At 42.2% G+C, this 17,660-nt stretch overlaps 1 protein-coding gene across 2 annotated transcripts; it reads left to right on the forward strand.

The window, feature by feature from the left end:
• Positions 1 to 6,623: 6,623 nt before the first annotated feature.
• On the forward strand, positions 6,624 to 11,938 carry adoa (2-aminoethanethiol (cysteamine) dioxygenase a). Of its 2 annotated transcripts, none has more exons than XM_061908704.1 (2): positions 6,624 to 7,214; positions 10,537 to 11,938. In XM_061908704.1, the coding sequence occupies exons 1-2, from the start codon at positions 6,882 to 6,884 to the stop codon at positions 10,996 to 10,998; spliced, it is 795 nt and encodes a 264-aa protein (XP_061764688.1). In that variant the 5' UTR covers positions 6,624 to 6,881; the 3' UTR covers positions 10,999 to 11,938. The 2 variants fall into 2 exon arrangements, with proteins under 2 accessions (XP_061764688.1, XP_061764689.1); XM_061908705.1 differs by having other exon boundaries at positions 6,624 to 7,100.
• Positions 11,939 to 17,660: the final 5,722 nt, after the last annotated feature.

Here is a 17,660-nt window from a genome sequence, read left to right on the forward strand (position 1 = left end):
ACACTTCTGATTAAGGGCAATATAAATAAACATTGATTGAATGATTGATTGAGTGTGCAATTGTCAACTGTCACAATTGAAATGGGAGAGGTATACTCCTCTCTGAGCTGCAACCTTATCGTGGTAGAGGAGTTTGCGTGTCCCAATGATCCTAGGAGCTATGTTGTCCGGGGGCATAAAGCCCCCTGGTAGGGTCTCCCAAGGCAAACAGGTTCTAGGTGAGGGATCAGACAAAGAGCAGCTCGAAGACCTTTATGAAGAAGAAAAATCATGGACCCAGATTTCCCTCGCCCGGACGCGGGTCACCGGGGCCCCCCTCTGGAGCCAGGCCCGGAGGCGGGGCACAATGGCGAGCGCCTGGTGGCCGGGCCTGTTCCCATGGGGCCCGGCCGGGCACAGCCCGAAGAGGCAATGTGGGTCACCCCTCCAATGGGCTCACCACCCATAGCAGGGGCCATAGAGGTCGGGTGCACTGTGAGCTGGGCGACAGCCGAAGGCAGGGCACTTGGCGGTCCGATCCTCGGCTACAGAAGCTAGCTCTTGGGACGTGGAATGTCACGTCACTGGGGGGGAAAGAGCCTGAGCTAGTGCGCGAAGTCGAGAAATTCCGGCTGGATATAGTCGGACTCACTTCGACGCACAGCAAGGGCTCTGGAACCACTTCTCTCGAGAGGGATTGGACCCTCTTCCACTCTGGCGTTGCCGGAAGTGAGAGGCGACGGGCTGGGGTGGAAATTCTTGTTTCCCCCCCGGCTCAAAGCCTGTACGTTGGAGTTCAACCCGGTGGACGAAAGGGTAGCCTCCCTCCGCCTTCGGGTGGGGGGACGGATCCTGACTGTTGTTTGTGCTTATGCACCAAGCAGCAGTTCAGAGTACCCACCCTTTTTGGGAACACTCGAGGGAGTACTGGAAAGTGCTCCCCCGGGTGATTCCCTTGTCCTACTGGGAGACTTCAACGCTCACGTTGGCAACGACAGTGAAACCTGGAGAGGCGTGATTGGGAAGAATGGCCGCCCGGATCTGAACCCGAGTTGTGTTTTGTTATTGGACTTTTGTGCTCGTCACAGTTTGTCCATAACAAACACCATGTTCAAACATAAGGGTGTCCATATGTGCACTTGGCACCAGGACACCCTAGGCCGCAGTTCCATGATCGACTTTGTAGTTGTGTCATCGGATTTGCGGCCTCATGTTTTGGACGCTCGGGTGAAGAGAGGGGCGGAGCTTTCTACCGATCACCACTTGGTGGTGAGTTGGCTGCGATGGTGGGGGAGGATGCCGGACAGACCTGGGAGGCCCAAACGCATTGTGAGAGTCTGCTGGGAACGTCTGGCAGAGTCTCCTGTCAGACAAAGTTTCAATTCCCACCTCCGGAAGAACTTTGAACATGTCACGAGGGAGGTGCTGGACATTGAGTCCGAGTGGACCATGTTCCGCACCTCTATTGTCGAGGCGGCAGATCGGAGCTGTGGCCGCAAGGTAGTTGGTGCCTGTCGGGGCGGCAATCCTAAAACCCCTTGGTGGACACCAGCGGTGAGGGATGCCGTCAAGCTGAAGGAGTCCTATCGGGTCCTTTTGGCTCATAGGACTCCGGAGGCAGTGGACAGGTACCGACAGGCCAAGCGGTGTGCAGCTTCAGCGGTCGCGGAGGCAAAAACTCGGACATGGGAAGAGTTCGGGGAAGCCATGGAAAACGACTTCCGGACGGCTTCGAAGCGATTCTGGACCACCGTCCGCCGCCTCAGGAAGGGGAAGCAGTGCACTATCAAAACCGTGTATGGTGTGGATGGTGTTCTGCTGACCTCGACTGCGGATGTTGTGGATAGGTGGAAGGAATACTTCGAAGACCTCATCAATCCCACCAACACGTCTTCCTATGAGGAAGCAGTGCCCGGGGAATCTGTGGTGGACTCTCCTATTTCTGGGGCTGAGGTCGCTGAGGTAGTTAAAAAGCTCCTCGGTGGCAAGGCCCCAGGGGTGGACGAGATCCGCCCGGAGTTCCTTAAGGCTCTGGATGCTGTGGGGCTGTCTTGGTTGACAAGACTTTGCAGCATCGCGTGGACATCGGAGGCGGTACCTCTGGATTGGCAGACCGGGGTGGTGGTTCCTCTCTTTAAGAAGGGGGACCGGAGGGTGTGTTCCAACTATCGTGGGATCACACTCCTCAGCCTTCCCGGTAAGGTTTATTCAGGTGTACTGGAGAGGAGGCTACGTCGGATAGTCGAACCTCGGATTCAGGAGGAACAGTGTGGTTTTTGTCCTGGTCGTGGAACTGTGGACCAGCTCTATACTCTCGGCAGGGTTCTTGAGGGTGCATGGGAGTTTGCCCAACCAGTCTACATGTGCTTTGTGGACTTGGAGAAGGCATTCGACCGTGTCCCTCGGGAAGTCCTGTGGGGAGTGCTCAGAGAGTATGGGGTATCGGACTGTCTTATTGTGGCGGTCCGTTCCCTGTACGATCAGTGCCAGAGCTTGGTCCGCATTGCCGGCAGTAAGTCGAACACATTTCCAGTGAGGGTTGGACTCCGCCAAGGCTGTCCTTTGTCACCGATTCTGTTCATAACTTTTATGGACAGAATTTCTAGGCGCAGTCAAGGCGTTGAGGGGTTCCGGTTTGGTAACCGCAGGATTAGGTCTCTGCTTTTTGAAGATGATGTGGTCCTGATGGCTTCATCTGACCGGGATCTTCAGCTCTCGCTCGATCGGTTCGCAGCCGAGTGTGAAGCGACCGGAATGAGAATCAGCACCTCCAAGTCCGAGTCCATGGTTCTCGCCCGGAAAAGGGTGGAGTGCCATCTCCGGGTTGGGGAGGAGACCCTACCCCAAGTGGAGGAGTTCAAGTACCTAGGAGTCTTGTTCACGAGTGAGGGAAGAGTGGATCGTGAGATCGACAGGCGGATCGGTGCGGCGTCTTCAGTAATGCGGACGTTGTACCGATCCGTTGTGGTGAAGAAGGAGCTGAGCCGGAAGGCAAAGCTCTCAATTTACCGGTCGATCTTCGTTCCCATCCTCACCTATGATCATGAGCTTTGGGTCATGAGCGAAAGGATAAGATCACGGGTACAAGCGGCCGAAATGAGTTTCCTCCGCCGTGTGGCGGGGCTCTCCCTTAGAGATAGGGTGAGAAGCTCTGCCATTCGGGAGGAACTCAAAGTAAAGCCGCTGCTCCTTCACATTGAGAGGAGCCAGATGAGGTGGTTCGGGCATCTGGTCAGGATGCCACCCGAACGCCTCCCTAGGGAGGTGTTTAGGGCACGTCCAACCGGTAGGAGGCCACGGGGAAGACCCAGGACACGTTGGGAAGACTATGTCTCCCGGCTGGCCTGGGAACGCCTCGGCATCCCCCGGGAAGAGCTGGACGAAGTGGCTGGGGAGAGGGAAGTCTGGGTTTCCCTGCTTAGGCTGTTGCCCCCGCGACCCGACCTCGGATAAGCGGAAGATGATGGATGGATGGATGGAGAGGTATTAATAGCTTCTAAGCGTATTTCTGGACAAACCAAGGCGGCTGAAAAAAAGAACATGGATTGCTGCAATCAACCGAAATGTATCGTGCTGACGACGTCGTGTTTGTTCTAATTTCCTTTCAGATATTTGAGAAAATGTTGTAAGTAAAAATCTAAAATAAATGACAGCCCCACTTTGCATTAACTTGATGTGCTTGTCGAAAAACTTTGCTATTAGTTGTATTGTTAAAAAAATAGTACTCACGTCCCTCATTCGGACTGTGGCCTTCACATGAAACCAAAGCGACATGAGAACAACATTCTCCCAAACCTTCCTTACAGTCACAGTGTGCTGACATGACCTTAAATTGATCATCCAGGGTCTGATCATTTCTGAGAGTCCATTACTCTGCCTGGCTTGACAACACAATGTCCACTGAGCTTACAGAGATAAACACAAACGTCACGAATCCATCAAGAAACAACGAACTCAAAGGTTTCTAGACTCGTATAATTTTGAAAGTCCTTCAAAGTGTAAAATGGTCTGAGTTGAACAATTAAGTATAATTCACAAAGTCCGGGTATGAGACATTGGGAAGACTGTGCGCCATTCAGACTTGTCGATCTTGTACGGATTCTTACATCCAATTAAGGTGGTTTGCTCCTTATAACGACTTTAGGACTTCTTATCTAATGACTCACAGTATGTCTGCATCGTATCACAGCCGTTGCAATGTTATTTTACACTGGGCAGTTCGAAAATATTACATCTAGCGCTATCGTGAACGATGACGCTCGCCCTTCACAATGGATTTCGGCAATGTCTTGTATATACCTCTGTATACCGACAGTGTTTCACATCAATTTCCTTTAGGTGAAACCAACATCATTGACGTCAGTATAATTTAATGTTTACGTTATGTTGATGGCACATTTAGGATTAGATGATGTTTAAAGTAAAAGTGGACTTCATTGTGTCAAGATGTCTGAAGTTGTAGCGGGTTCAGCTGTGCATGACCAAATATTGTATACTAAGAGAGGATGCATTGTGACGAACAGCACACACAATGTTCCACACAAAGTATATTTGCAGTCAGTTTTATCATCTTCTTCTTGTCTTCTTTAACTTTTTAACTTTAACTTAAAGGCCTACTGAAACCCACTATTACCGACCACGCAGTTTGATAGTTTATATATCGATGATGAAATATTAACATTGCAACACATGCCAATACAGCCTTTTTAGTTTACTAAATTGCAATTTTAAATTTCCTGGGAGTTTCTTGTTGAAAACATCGCGGAATGATGACGTGTCGTGACGTCAAGGACTGTTAGGAAATATTAGCGCTGCGCACACACACAGCTAAAAGTCGTCTGCTTTAACCGCATAATTACACAGTATTTTGGACATCTGTGTTGCTGAATCTTTTGCAATTTGTTCAATTAATAATGGAAAAGTCAAAGTAGAAAGATGGAGTTGGTAAGCTTTAGCCTTTAGCCACACTAACACATTCCTTGTTTAAAAAGCTTTCCTATGGATCAGAGCGGTCAAGCGAACATTGATTCCGACCAAATGTCAACCAGCAGTTTTCGGTGAGAAAAGTGTGGTAAAAAGTCGGCACTTACTGGAGATCAGCTGAGCTTGTGCCGTCCATACAGCTGCCGTCGACTTCCATCAGACACTGGCCTCAAGACACCCGTGAACAAACCCCTCCGACTATCAGGTACTATTAAACTCACTAAAACACTAGCAACACTATAGAAAGATAAGGGATTTCCCAGAATTATCCTAGTAAATGTGTCTAAAAACATCTAAATCCGTCCCAATGCAATCGCTTTTTTTTTTTTTTTTTCCCCCTAGTCCACAATATCCTCAAACACAAATCTTTCATCCTCGCTCAAATTAATGGGGAAATTGTTGTTTTCTCGGTCCGAGTAGCTCTTTTTGTTGGAGGCTCCCATTAAAAACAATGTGAGGATGTGAGGAGCCCTCAACGGGTGAAGTCATCATCTGCGAATTCCGGTAAAGGTAGGGCTTTTCTATTAGCGAGTAAAAGTTGCGAACTATAGGTTGATTGGCAACACTAAAATGGTCCTAGTGTGTGAATGTGAGTGTGAATGTTGTCTGTCTATCTGTGTTGGCCCTGCGATGAGGTGGCGACTTGTCCAGGGTGTACCCCGCCTTCCGCCCGATTGTAGCTGAGATAGACGCCAGTGCCCCCCGCGACCCCGAAAGGGAATAAGCGGTAGAAAATGGATGGATGGATGGAAGTTGCGAACTTTATCGTCGATGTTCTCTACTAAATCTTTTCAGCAAAAATATGGCAATATCGCAAAAATGATCAAGTATGACACATAGAATGGACCTGCTATCCCCGTTTAAATAAGAAAATCTCATTTCAGTAGGCCTTTAACTTGCCCCTTAAAAAAATACATAGGACATGACCACTATGTCCTCAATGGTACTTACAGCCTCCATATAGATTTATTTTATGCAGTATGTTATCAATTGAATTACACATATTTTTACATTTTACAAAACATATTAGGTAATTTGCAAAAAGTTTTGGTATCACCAATACCAGCCTGAATTTTACCCAATATCGTTTATGTTCTTTAATGTTTCCCTCTTCTTTTCCTATGGGTTTGTCTTGTTGTTTGTGGACTGTTTGAGCGTGCACTGCAACCGCATGGTTTTGATGTGTGTCTGAAGGAGTGGCAGCAGATCATAGAAGATGCTGAAATTTTCAAACAATTTCCCCGATGGATCAATAAAGTTTGTCTTAGTCTATGTCTAAAATAAATCGAACGTAATGGTCACTGTATATCAAGTCACTATTCATTGCATTTTTTCTGAAATGTCACCAAGTGACAGGAAAGGAACGTCAGGAAAAAAAAGATGTTGAGTTCAATGTCCTTTATGCCCTTCCTCTTTGCATTGGGCAGTCGTTCTGAGGAATTGTGGGATATGTAGTCTGTATGGATATACTACAAGTCTATATTTGAATGTTTTGATAAAGTTCACATGGTATTGGATGGTGACGTGTTAATTACTTAATAAAATTGCAAGAATGTTCAATAAAAGTACGTGATGATTATTGTATTTGCATGAAGCCACTATAATATATGTGTATAAAACTCCTTTTCCCATGATGCTTTGCTTTTGTTGCGCAGTCTCTGTGAGCGCAGAGAACCTGGAAGAGGGTGGAAAATGACAAGAGGACGGAGAATGTTTGAGGATGAAATTCGGCTTAATCACCACAAAAAAACATGTCTTTCATCTGAAGCCTGGTATTTTATTCTCAAGAACGTGGACCTATATGCCCCGGGAAACTTTTCTTGGCATTGAATAACCTGTAAGGCAGTCGACGGGGTTTTATTTGCGGCGGCAAAGGCGCAGCTTGTGATCCGTTAAGTTACCCCCCCCCCCTTTACAGAATGCCGCGAAACAACAAAACTCCTCTCATTCAGAAGATAGCAAAGCAAGCTTTTATGACCTTTAAATGTTTGAAATACCCGAGCAACGTAGATAATACAAACTTTGCCGAAAAACAGGCAGAACTGAACTCCTTAGTGACCGCTATCAGGGCAGCGGATCTCAAAATATCTCCCCGGGAATCCAAAGTGACATCCGGTACAGCGGAGCAGCAGCCCCCGGTGAGCTACATGCACATCTGCGAGACGGAGATGTTCAGTATGGGGGTGTTCCTGCTCAGGACCGGAGCCTCCATACCGCTCCATGACCACCCGGGCATGAACGGGATGCTCAAGGTTTTTAAGGATCCTCTTGTTTTGATGCTGTTTGCTATAAATTGTCTCAATATGGGAAACAATTGCACACAAACGTTGCCGGAACATAGTTTCTATTGGCTCAATATAACCTACTGAATTGGCGTTTTTACAATGCAGATAATTATAAGCAAAAGCGTCACATTAATTTCAAAAAGGCATCATAACCTTTGCTTTTTCCCCCAACTACATCACTTATTATTACTCACTGCAGAGTTAATTAACACCAACAAACATGATAAACATCTCTTACTGTACAATGTCTGCTGTCATTAGTATGCTGATTGCTATGATGTTCATATATTCTCAGATTATATAAACAATGACTCGTAATTCTCACAAAGAAAAGGGGGGACGGCGTGGCGAAGTTGGTACAGTGGCTGTGCCAGCAATCTGAGGGTTACTGGTTAAATCCCCACCTTCTACCATCCTAGTCACGTCCGTTGTGTCTTTGGGCAAGACACTTCACCCTTGCTCCTGATGGGTGCTGGTGAGCGCCTTGCATGGCAGCTCCCGCCATCAGTGTGTGAATGGGTGAATGTGAAAATAGTGTCAAAGCGCTTTGGGCTCCTTAAAAAGGGGTAGAAAAGCGCTATACAAGTACAACCCATTTACCATTTCCGGTTCTAAAGTTTGACAATCAAGGAAATTAGGAAACAGCTGATCAGTCGGTCATGTCAACATTAGCACACAAGCTTGTGATCACGTCGCCGCTATAAATAGTTTGTCTGCGTTAGCGCTTATAATAATAATAATATTACTAATATTCTGTTGATATTCAAGTCTCGAAATGTAAATAGAGTGTTGTTGGCACTTTTTGGATGTTTTTTTATTGGGGTTTTATGAGCGGAATAGAGAACTTCCCATTTGCTGCGCTTTTTTGTCCTGTTCAGGGTCGTGAAGGGGTGCTGGAGAATTTAAAAAAAATACTGTTGGGGTGATATTGCTCAGGACCGAAGCCTCCATACCCCTCCACGACCACCCGGGCATGAACGGGATGCTCAAGGTTTTTAAGGATCCTCTTGTTTTGATGCTGTTTGCTATAAATTGTCTCAATATGGGAAACAATTGCACACAAACGTTGCCGGAACGTTGTTTCTATTGGCTCAATATAACCTACTGAATTGTCGTTTTTACAATACAGATAACTTTAAGCAAAAGTGGCACATTAATTTCAAAAAGGCATCTTAACCTTTGCTTTTTTCCCCCAACTACATCACTTATAATTACTCACTGCAGTCTTAATTAACACCAACAAACATGATAAAACATCACTTACTGTACACTGTCTGCTGTCATTAGGATGCCGATTGCTAGGATGTTCATATATTCTCGGGCTATATGAAGAATGACTCATAATTCTCACAAAGAAAAGGGTGGTGGTGGGTGGAAGCAAGCGTTTTCCTGTCATTATAGCCATTTAGGGGGACGGCGTGGCAAAGTTGGTAGAGTGGCTGTGCCAGCAATCTGAGGGTTACTGGTTCAATGCCCACCTTCTACCATCCTAGTCACGTCCGTTGTGTCTTTGGACAAGACACTTCACCCTTGCTCCTGATGGGTGCTGGTAAGCGCCTTACATGGCAGGTCCCTCCATCAGTGTGTGAATGGGTGAATGTGAAAATAGTGTCAAAGCGCTTTGGGCTCCTTAAAAAGGGGTAGAAAAGTGCTATACAAGTACAACCCATTTACCATTTCCGGTTCTAAAGTTTGACGAGCAAGGAAATTAGCAAACAGCTGATCAGTCGGTCATGTCAACATTAGCACACAAGCTTGTGATTACGTCGCCGCTATAAATAGTTTGTCTGCGTTAGCGCTTATAATAATAATATTACTAATATTCTTTTGATATTCAAGTCTTGAAATGTAAATAGAGTGTTGTTGGCACTTTTTGGATGTTTTTTTATTGGGGTTTTATGAGCGGAATAGAGAACTTCCCATTTGCTGCACTTTTTTGTCCTGTTCAGGGTCGTGGAGGGGTCCTGGAGCATTTAAAAAAAATATTGTTGGGGTAATCTTGCTCAGGACCAGAGCCTCCATACCGCTCCATGACCACCTGGGCATGAACGGGATGCTCAAGGTTTTTAAGGATCCTCTTGTTTTGATGTTGTTTGCTATAAATTGTCTCAATATGGGAAACAATTGCTTACAAACGTAGCCGGAACGTAGTTTTTAATGGCTCAATATAACCTACTGAATTGTCGTTTTTGCAATACAGATAACTTTAAGCAAAAGCGGCACATTAATTTCAAAAAGGCATCATAACCTTTGCTTTTTCCCCCCAACTACATCACTTACTATTACTCACTGCAGACTTAATTAACACCAACAAACATGATAAAACATCACTTACTGTACACTGTCTGCTGTCATTAGGATGCCGATTGCTAGGATGTTCATATATTCTCAGATTATATGAAGAATGACTCGTAATTCTCACAAAGAAAAGGAAGGTGGAAGCAAGCGTCTTCGTGTCATTATCGCCATTTCCGGTTGTAAAGTTTGACGAGCAAGGAAATTAGGAAACAGCTGATCAGTCGGTCATGTCAACATTAACACACAAGCTTATGATCACGTCGCCGCTATAAAAAGTTTGTCTTCGTTAGCGCTTATAATAACAATATCACTTTTTGGATGTTTTTTAATTGGGGTTGTATGAGCGGAATAGAGAACTTCCAATTGGCTGCTCTTTTTTTTTGTCCAGTTCAGGGTCGCGGAGGGGTGCTGGAGCATTTTAAAAAAACCTTCGTCGCTACGTCTTTCGTAATGGTTGCAAACGATAGGCAAAATTCCAAATAAAAGTGCAGTTCCCCTTTAAGGTAACCCACCGCGACAATGGTAGAGAAACATGTACAATTAAAATAAAATACAGGATTAATCTACGTGTATACATGATTTATGGGATGACATTTTGTGATTAATAAACTGTATTTTAGGTATTTTAAACTGCTTTATTATTGCTACTGAAGCGGCTATGATAAAGAAGCATGTACAATTAAAATAAATTGCAGGATTAATCTGTGTATACATGATTAATAGGATGACTTTTTGTGATTAATAAACTGTATTTTAAATATTTTTAATTTCCCTATTATTGCTACTGATCAATTAACCACTTTTTTTTAAATTTTTGTATTTGACAGTGTAAATGCAGTAAAATGCTGCTATTCCCACAGTGGCACATGAACTTTTTACTATAGATTCTCGCACAAAATTATAGAATTATCTGTTTTGGTCTGTCTGAAATTAAAATCATCTCTGAAATGTATTGGAAAAAGTTTTTAAATGTTTTTCCTCTCTTGTTAAGGTCATATATGGAAAGGTGAGCATCAGGTGCTTCGACAAAGTAGAAAGTGGTCACCCCGTCAGTGCTGCTCCACCGCGGTTTGATCCCCCTCTGCCTCCAAACCAAAACGATTCCCTGTGGCGCACTGTGCTTCGCTCAGTAGCGGAGTACTCTGAGACCAGCGGACCTTGCCTCCTTACACCTCAACGGGATAATCTCCACCAGGTGGAGGCTGTGGACGGACCAGCTGCATTCCTGGATATCTTGGCACCACCATACGACCCAGATGCTGGACGGGACTGTCACTATTACAGAGTTCTGCAAATCCAGGTTGACCCTGCAGGAACAGGCGAAAAGGGCAACCAGGACCAACAGGAAGAGAAGGAGGGGAAGGAAAATGAGATGTGGCTTTTAGAAGTCTCTCAGCCAGAGGACTTCTGGTGTGGAGGAGAACCTTACCCGGGTCCTGTAGTTTCTGTGTGAAACCTCAGACCATTGGAACTATAGCAGTACTACAAACTAAATAATACCGTCCGTAACCTACTCCTCCAGAGCAGGAATTCTACCGAACTTCAAGTAAAACAAGTGGTGTAGAAAAAGTATTGCAAATAGGCTGTTTCTGCTTGGAGACTGTATTGCTATGTACACACATGAATGTAATCAGCCAACTAGACATTTTACATGATCTCAGAAAATGTCAGTGAGTGCTGACAGATGTGATAGAGGAAAACATGCCAAACGTTTTATGACTTACACTAATTGAGGACTGTAACATCTCTGAACACCAAAGAATTAGAATAATTTCTTTATTTTAATGCGACCAGCGGCCAGCCATATATAAAGAGACTTGTTAGTAACAATGATATATCAAACCAAAGAGGCAATTGCAGTGGTGATTCTCAGGAACAGACACAAACACACATTACTGGCTCATTGTGATCATGGCGTTGATGTGCCAACACTCGTTGAACTAATACTGGAAGTGGAACTTGTCACACAGTCTGCATCTTAACATATACAATTGTATGACATTTAGCACAACTCATTACTCAATTGTGTTTTCTTACTCAAATGTTTATTCTTGTATTTGTGTAGTCTTTACACAGTAGCATGAGTGTGGCAGCATTCACACAATTATACTTGCCTGCCTGTTCATACTGTCTTTTGCCTGTACGGGCATTTTAAACAGCAATGTATCATTTTTTGCAAAAGTCTTCATCACACCTTTGTACTCATTTGTTCTTCTAATGCACACAATGTACTAGATGTTTTCTTGTGTCATCATGATAATATTGATTTGAGAGAGCTCATTTTGTGTGGATAAATATTGTTTTTTAGTATAGAGGCACACATATTAAGTCTATCACTAAACGTCCTTAAAATTCCACATTGTATATACCCAGTAAAGTAAAGCTTAAAATGAGTGTGGACTTGTTGGTTTTTTTATTGGCTCTTTAAAAGCCATCAGGAAAGGTTTTTTGTTTTTTTTCTTCTTTTTGGTATAATACCTGCAGAGACATTTTTATTGCTGATGTTTTTTACTGTTACACAATGTGATATTGTCATTTTGATGCTTTCCCATGTCTGCTTTGTGTAGTCAAAATGTGACATAGAATAGTAACTATATAGGTTTCTAACGTAGTGATTTCCTCTACCAGTCTGCTTAATTACGCTGGTCATTTGTAAGACAGAAGTTATGAAGTTATCAACCTCTAAAAGAGCTGACCACAAAGATGACACTATATTTCATATGATACGAATATGTTTTCATAAGGACATTTTATGTATCGTTTTTGTTGGGAAAAAGTTGTAACTTCATAGTACAAACATCCCTGTTTATAGCCGGCTGTTTGGGGGGCTGTCATGCCTCATGAAAATTTAGGAGCTATTTACTTATTTTTAGTCATTGACTAATCTTAATTTTAACACAAATAATTGCATTTTTCTATTCTAGTTCAAAAATATTACATTTGAGATAACTATTTGAATAAGACATTTTGGTTTTCCCCACATACAACATTTTGTTTAACGAATGCACCTGAGATAGGCTCCAGCACCCCCGCGACACCGAATGGGACAAGCGGTAGAAAATAGATGGGATGGATTGATTCTGCAGCATCCCAAGGTTGCTTAATTTAGGAAGTGCAAGTTGAGCAATGTTTTTTTTTCAGAATAAAATACTTATTTCTATTTCAAAAGTGCTGCTAATTTTTAGATATATTAATTCATTTAAGATGTCTTATCAAGTAAAATTATCTCTCTATGCAGCTGAGTATTTTCACTAGTTGTTTGCATTTTTTCCCCCCTGAAAACCAATTTTTTGCAGTGTACACTTTATATGTTATCATTAAAACTAAAAACCATACCTTCCTAGCCTCATCTTTTCCCCAGGAAACTCCTCGGTTTAATCTTTTGTTCTCAGTGTCTTCCCGTTCCCACATTTTTCTCAGCATTCTTCCCTAAAAAAAAAACACAGCCGAGGGTGTTTTGGTCAACTCATCCTCTGCAACAGTCAGAAAAAAATCAAAACATATCTTGCAGCTTGTGAAAAGTTTGGCCTTCAAAATAAAACCATGCCGGTTAAACACGCCACTGCAAGTGACAATGGTGCATGTCATCTGATTCTTTCAAATCAAATCAAGTGACAGAGATGGATAGCCATGTAGACATCACCAAAAAAAACTGTGAACACATCTTTACATGTTTGACTGCAATAAGACATTTTACTAAGACAACCAAACTCCAATATTGTGTACTTTTTTATTTTATTTTACATTATACAGACTTAAGTTCGTCTGCATTTCAGTCCTTGGTCCAACTCAGGACTAATAATAGTAAATAAAAACACATGATATTGTTCAACATGAATGGATCTCTGTGATGTTATGAAGCTTGACAATATGTACATCTGCAGCATTGCTTAGCTTTTGTCTTTGATTCCTTGAAGGCACTTGGCAAGAAAACACTGCCAAGTCATGGGCGTAGAAAGTTTGTTTGTGTGTGTGGTGGTCTTGATTTGTAATGTCACAATATGTCCAAAAAACTGAACAGCTAGCTGAAAGACACATTTTATGACATAGGCTGCACACAAAACAATCTCAACAGGGCCAAAACGAGCTGACACAATATAAAAGACTAGATTTTAAGAAAACAATACTTGTGAAATTATCCGTCTGTGCAGTTAGTTAATTTGAATTAATCAGACATCCTCAATAAAGATTTGTATATGTATAAAAATTAAACAGGATTTTTAAGTTCCAAAATAATATTTTATTCTGAAAAAAAGCATAATTCAACTTGCAGTTCTTACATCAAGCATGTTGCAGAACCTTTAAACAAGATTTTATAATTGAGGGAAACCCAAATATCTTATTTAAATATTTATTTTCTCGAATTTAACATTTTTAAACTACAATAGACGACATATAATCTTTTATGCTAAAATCGAGATTATGATGTAAGGTCGTTGGTTAAGATAAGTAATTAGCTCCCTAAAACTAGGGAAATTTTCAGAAACATTTTTTAAAACTTGGCAAGTGGCAAAACATTTGCAGTGTTGTTGTGGAATTTCACACTTCATGAGTGGGCAGTCACTTCAGAGACCCAAACACAATCACTTGAAGTAAATTGAAATCTGTGGCACAACATGTGTTGGGCTCGAAGTGCGACAGAAACCCTAATAATCATTAGGGAATTAATTTCGCCTGTCCTCTAAGAGTGTTTACTAAATTTTGTAGCAATATGGCTAAACACATGATTATACATTAGGGCTGTCAACTTTTGGGCACCATACGATTCACTTCCATTCTTGGGGGTATCAATTCCATTCAGAAATTATTCTCGATTCAAAATCAATGCTTTTTTAATAATATTGGATGCCAGTTCTATGATTAACTACATTCCTCCATGAGAAAGATACATAGCTCTGATCAATTTCTATATAACTTAAAAGAAAACTTGGTTTGTTTAATAAAATGCTTCCTGAACATTTAATAAAGTCAAATACAAATAAGGCAACAAGAGAAGTACCCAACACTTCTCTTTTCTAAAGTAAATCTGTACAGCAGATATGATTACCCATATCAACAATATAATTTGCCCGAGTGGCTGTACAGGACAGATAAACAAAATAAAAAAATACATTATTGTTTTTTTTAATTGATTAAGAATTGTTACAAATAAGAATTGCGATTAATCTAAAAAAAATTTTTATTTTGATTTTACGCTCGTATTATACAATCATCCCTTACCACACCACACTTCAAATATTGTGGCTTAACTGCATGTAGATTTTTAGAAAAAAAAGTATATAATCCAAATATTTTTGGCCTAAATGAAGTATTAAATGAAGTCTAATGTATTTCTTACGTATTGCAGTTTTATTTGTCTTATTTTATTATTATGATATGACAATTGTTAAAGATAGTCTATTTCGGGGTTAAGAATGAACAATGCTAACAACAAGGCGGCTAATCCTGGCGTTACTGTATTTTCACCACGACAATCAAGTATACCAACTTTTGACGGAACAACTTTTTGATGGACTTTATTTTCAATTCCTGTTTATTTAATAACAAATCTCTACATTGGTGACAATTTGATTGGCAACACTAAATTGTGTGAATGTGAGTGTGAATGTTGTTTGTCTATCTGTGTTGGCCCTGCGATGAGGTGGCGACTTGTCCAGGGTGTACCCCGCCTTCCGCCCGATTGCAGCTGAGAGAGTCTCCAGCGTCCCCCGCGACCCAAAGGGAAAAAGCGGTAGGAAATGGATGGATGGACGGATGAGTGTGAATGTTGTCTGTCTATCTGTGTTGGCACTGCGATGAGGTGACGACTTGTCCAGGGTGTACACCGCCTTCCGCCCGAATGCAGCTGAGAGAGGCTCCAGCGTCCCCCGCGACCCAAAAGGGAATAAGCGGTAGAAAATGGATGGACGGTGTCAAAAGACGATGTGCCAGATGGATCAGTACTTGATGTGACTCGGCGTAACATTTAATGCAAACAAGACCTCAGCATCTGAGATAAACTCTGTTAATGCGATTCATCTTCGAAATCGTCAGCTCCATATGACATTAGTGAGCTTTTAGCATGAGCGATGTAGAATGACAACACGGCTAATGGTTGGTACCGCGACTGTCAAGTTGACATTTTTTTAGCAGAGCAACGCACACATTGGTTTTAGGACAAGGAAGGCCAGTTAGGGTAAATGGTAAATGGGTTACACTTGTATAGCGCTTTTCTACCTTCAAGGTACTCAAAGCACTTTGACACTATTTCCACATTCACCCATTCACACACACATTCACACACTGATGGTAGGAGCTGCCATGCAAGGCCCAACCAGGACCCATCAGGAGCAAGGGTGAAGTGTCTTGCTCAAGGACACAACAGACGTGACTAGGTTGGTAGAAGCTGGGGATCGAACCAGGAACCCTCTGCGCCGCGCCGTCCCCAGTTCTAACTTAAAATAATTATCCAGGTTGTGATTAAGTATTTTCACGAAGTGCCCGGGCGACAGCCATAGCAAGAACACTTTGAGGATCCTCAAGGCTACAACAGACCCGGGCAAATTAAGGCCCGGGGGCCACATGCGGCCCTCAAATTGAGTTTTTCAATCTGGCCCGCCGGACATCCCCAAATAATTTTTTAAATCTTTAAGATGGAAACTGTAGCTGCGTTTATGATGTGCAGTGATGTTTTCTAATGACCTTAGTGTAGTCTTCAACTATACAAAGTATTTCAATGGTTGGAATCCGCGCTTATGGAGAATATACCAGTTACTCTGGTAATCTAATTAGTTACTATGGTCATCTAATTAGTTACTATGTTCATCTATGTCACAGTAACTCAGACGAGGCACCAAGCAGTGTGGTTGGGAAGCGTTTCCACAGACGCGGAATGAGATTTTCACAACAAAGTTTGAAAGCTTAGTTATATATATAAAATAGAATACAAAGTACTTTATTGATCTCTGGGGGGAATTCAGCATGTATCAGAATCAGACATACTTTATTAATCCCAGAGGGGAAATTAAATCATATATATCAGATTGTAGGTGGGGTTTTTTTGTACCCTTTGTGTTCATATTTCACTGTTTGTTGCATTTTTGTTGCGTTTCACTTGATTGTAAAATATGTTGATCGAAAGCGGGTGTGACATTCATATTTTGTCAATATTCAGTGTTTTATCGTTTATAGAAAAATGTAAAATTCCATTGCGTTTTTTAAGGCGGTCTGTCCTAACGTTTTTAGCATTCAATCAGACATTATTGTGAGGTTTTGTATTAGTGTTCCTAAAAATAGATATACCGGCCCTCAGACACATTTTTTTTCGCTAAATGTGGTCCCCGAGTCAAAATAATTGCCCAGGCCTGATCTACAGAGTACTGTCATCTATAGAACACACACTCACTCAAGGACTGTATGAGTGTTATTTCAGGTTTAAAGGGCTTTATTAATAATAATAATCCTAAAGACTTTTGATTGATTGATTGATTGATTGAAACTTTTATTAGTAGATTGCACAGTACAGTACATATTCCGTACAATTGATCACTAAATGGTAACACCCGAATAAGTTTTTCAACTTGTTTAAGTCGTGGTCCAAGTTAATCAATTCATGGTGCAGGGACTGTAACTCTATGCGTGACAAGCCGTGCATTATTTTGAGTTTGTTGGCATTTTCCTGTGTTTGATGACTTAGTTCTGGTCTAGCGCTCTTATTTTGGTTTCTTTTCCTGTTTTAGTTAGTCCTTCTTGAAGTGACTTGACTCCTTTTTTTTTTTTTGTCCTGGCCAGCTTCTCATGCAAATCATATCCAATCCAATCCACTTTATTTATATAGCACATTTAAACAACAAAATGTTTCCAAAGTGCTGCACAACAATATTAAAAACAATATTCAAATACTATCCTGAGCTCCACCAAAGGTAAATGGTAAATGGGTTGTACTTGTATAGCGCTTTTCTACCCTTTTAAGGAACTCAAAGCGCTTTGACACTATTTCCACATTCACCCATTCACACAGACATTCACACACACATTCACACACACATTCACACACTGATGGCGGTAGCTGCCATGCACGGCGCTAACCAGGACCCATCAGGAGCAAGGGTGAAGTGTCTTGGTCAGGACACAACA

The sequence above is a fragment of the Nerophis ophidion genome, linkage group LG08 (genome assembly GCF_033978795.1).
Source record: "Nerophis ophidion isolate RoL-2023_Sa linkage group LG08, RoL_Noph_v1.0, whole genome shotgun sequence".
NCBI classification, from domain to species: Eukaryota; Metazoa; Chordata; class Actinopteri; order Syngnathiformes; family Syngnathidae; genus Nerophis; species Nerophis ophidion.

What these genes read in the sequence shown, in the direction of transcription:
- adoa (XM_061908704.1), top strand. Translation starts at nt 6,882, where the DNA reads ATGCCGCGAAACAACAAAACTCCTCTCATTCAGAAGATAGCAAAGCAA. An exon ending in GCATGAACGGGATGCTCAAG is followed by an intron (nt 7,215 to 10,536) that starts GTTTTTAAGGAT and finishes TCTCTTGTTAAG; the next exon opens with GTCATATATGGAAAGGTGAG.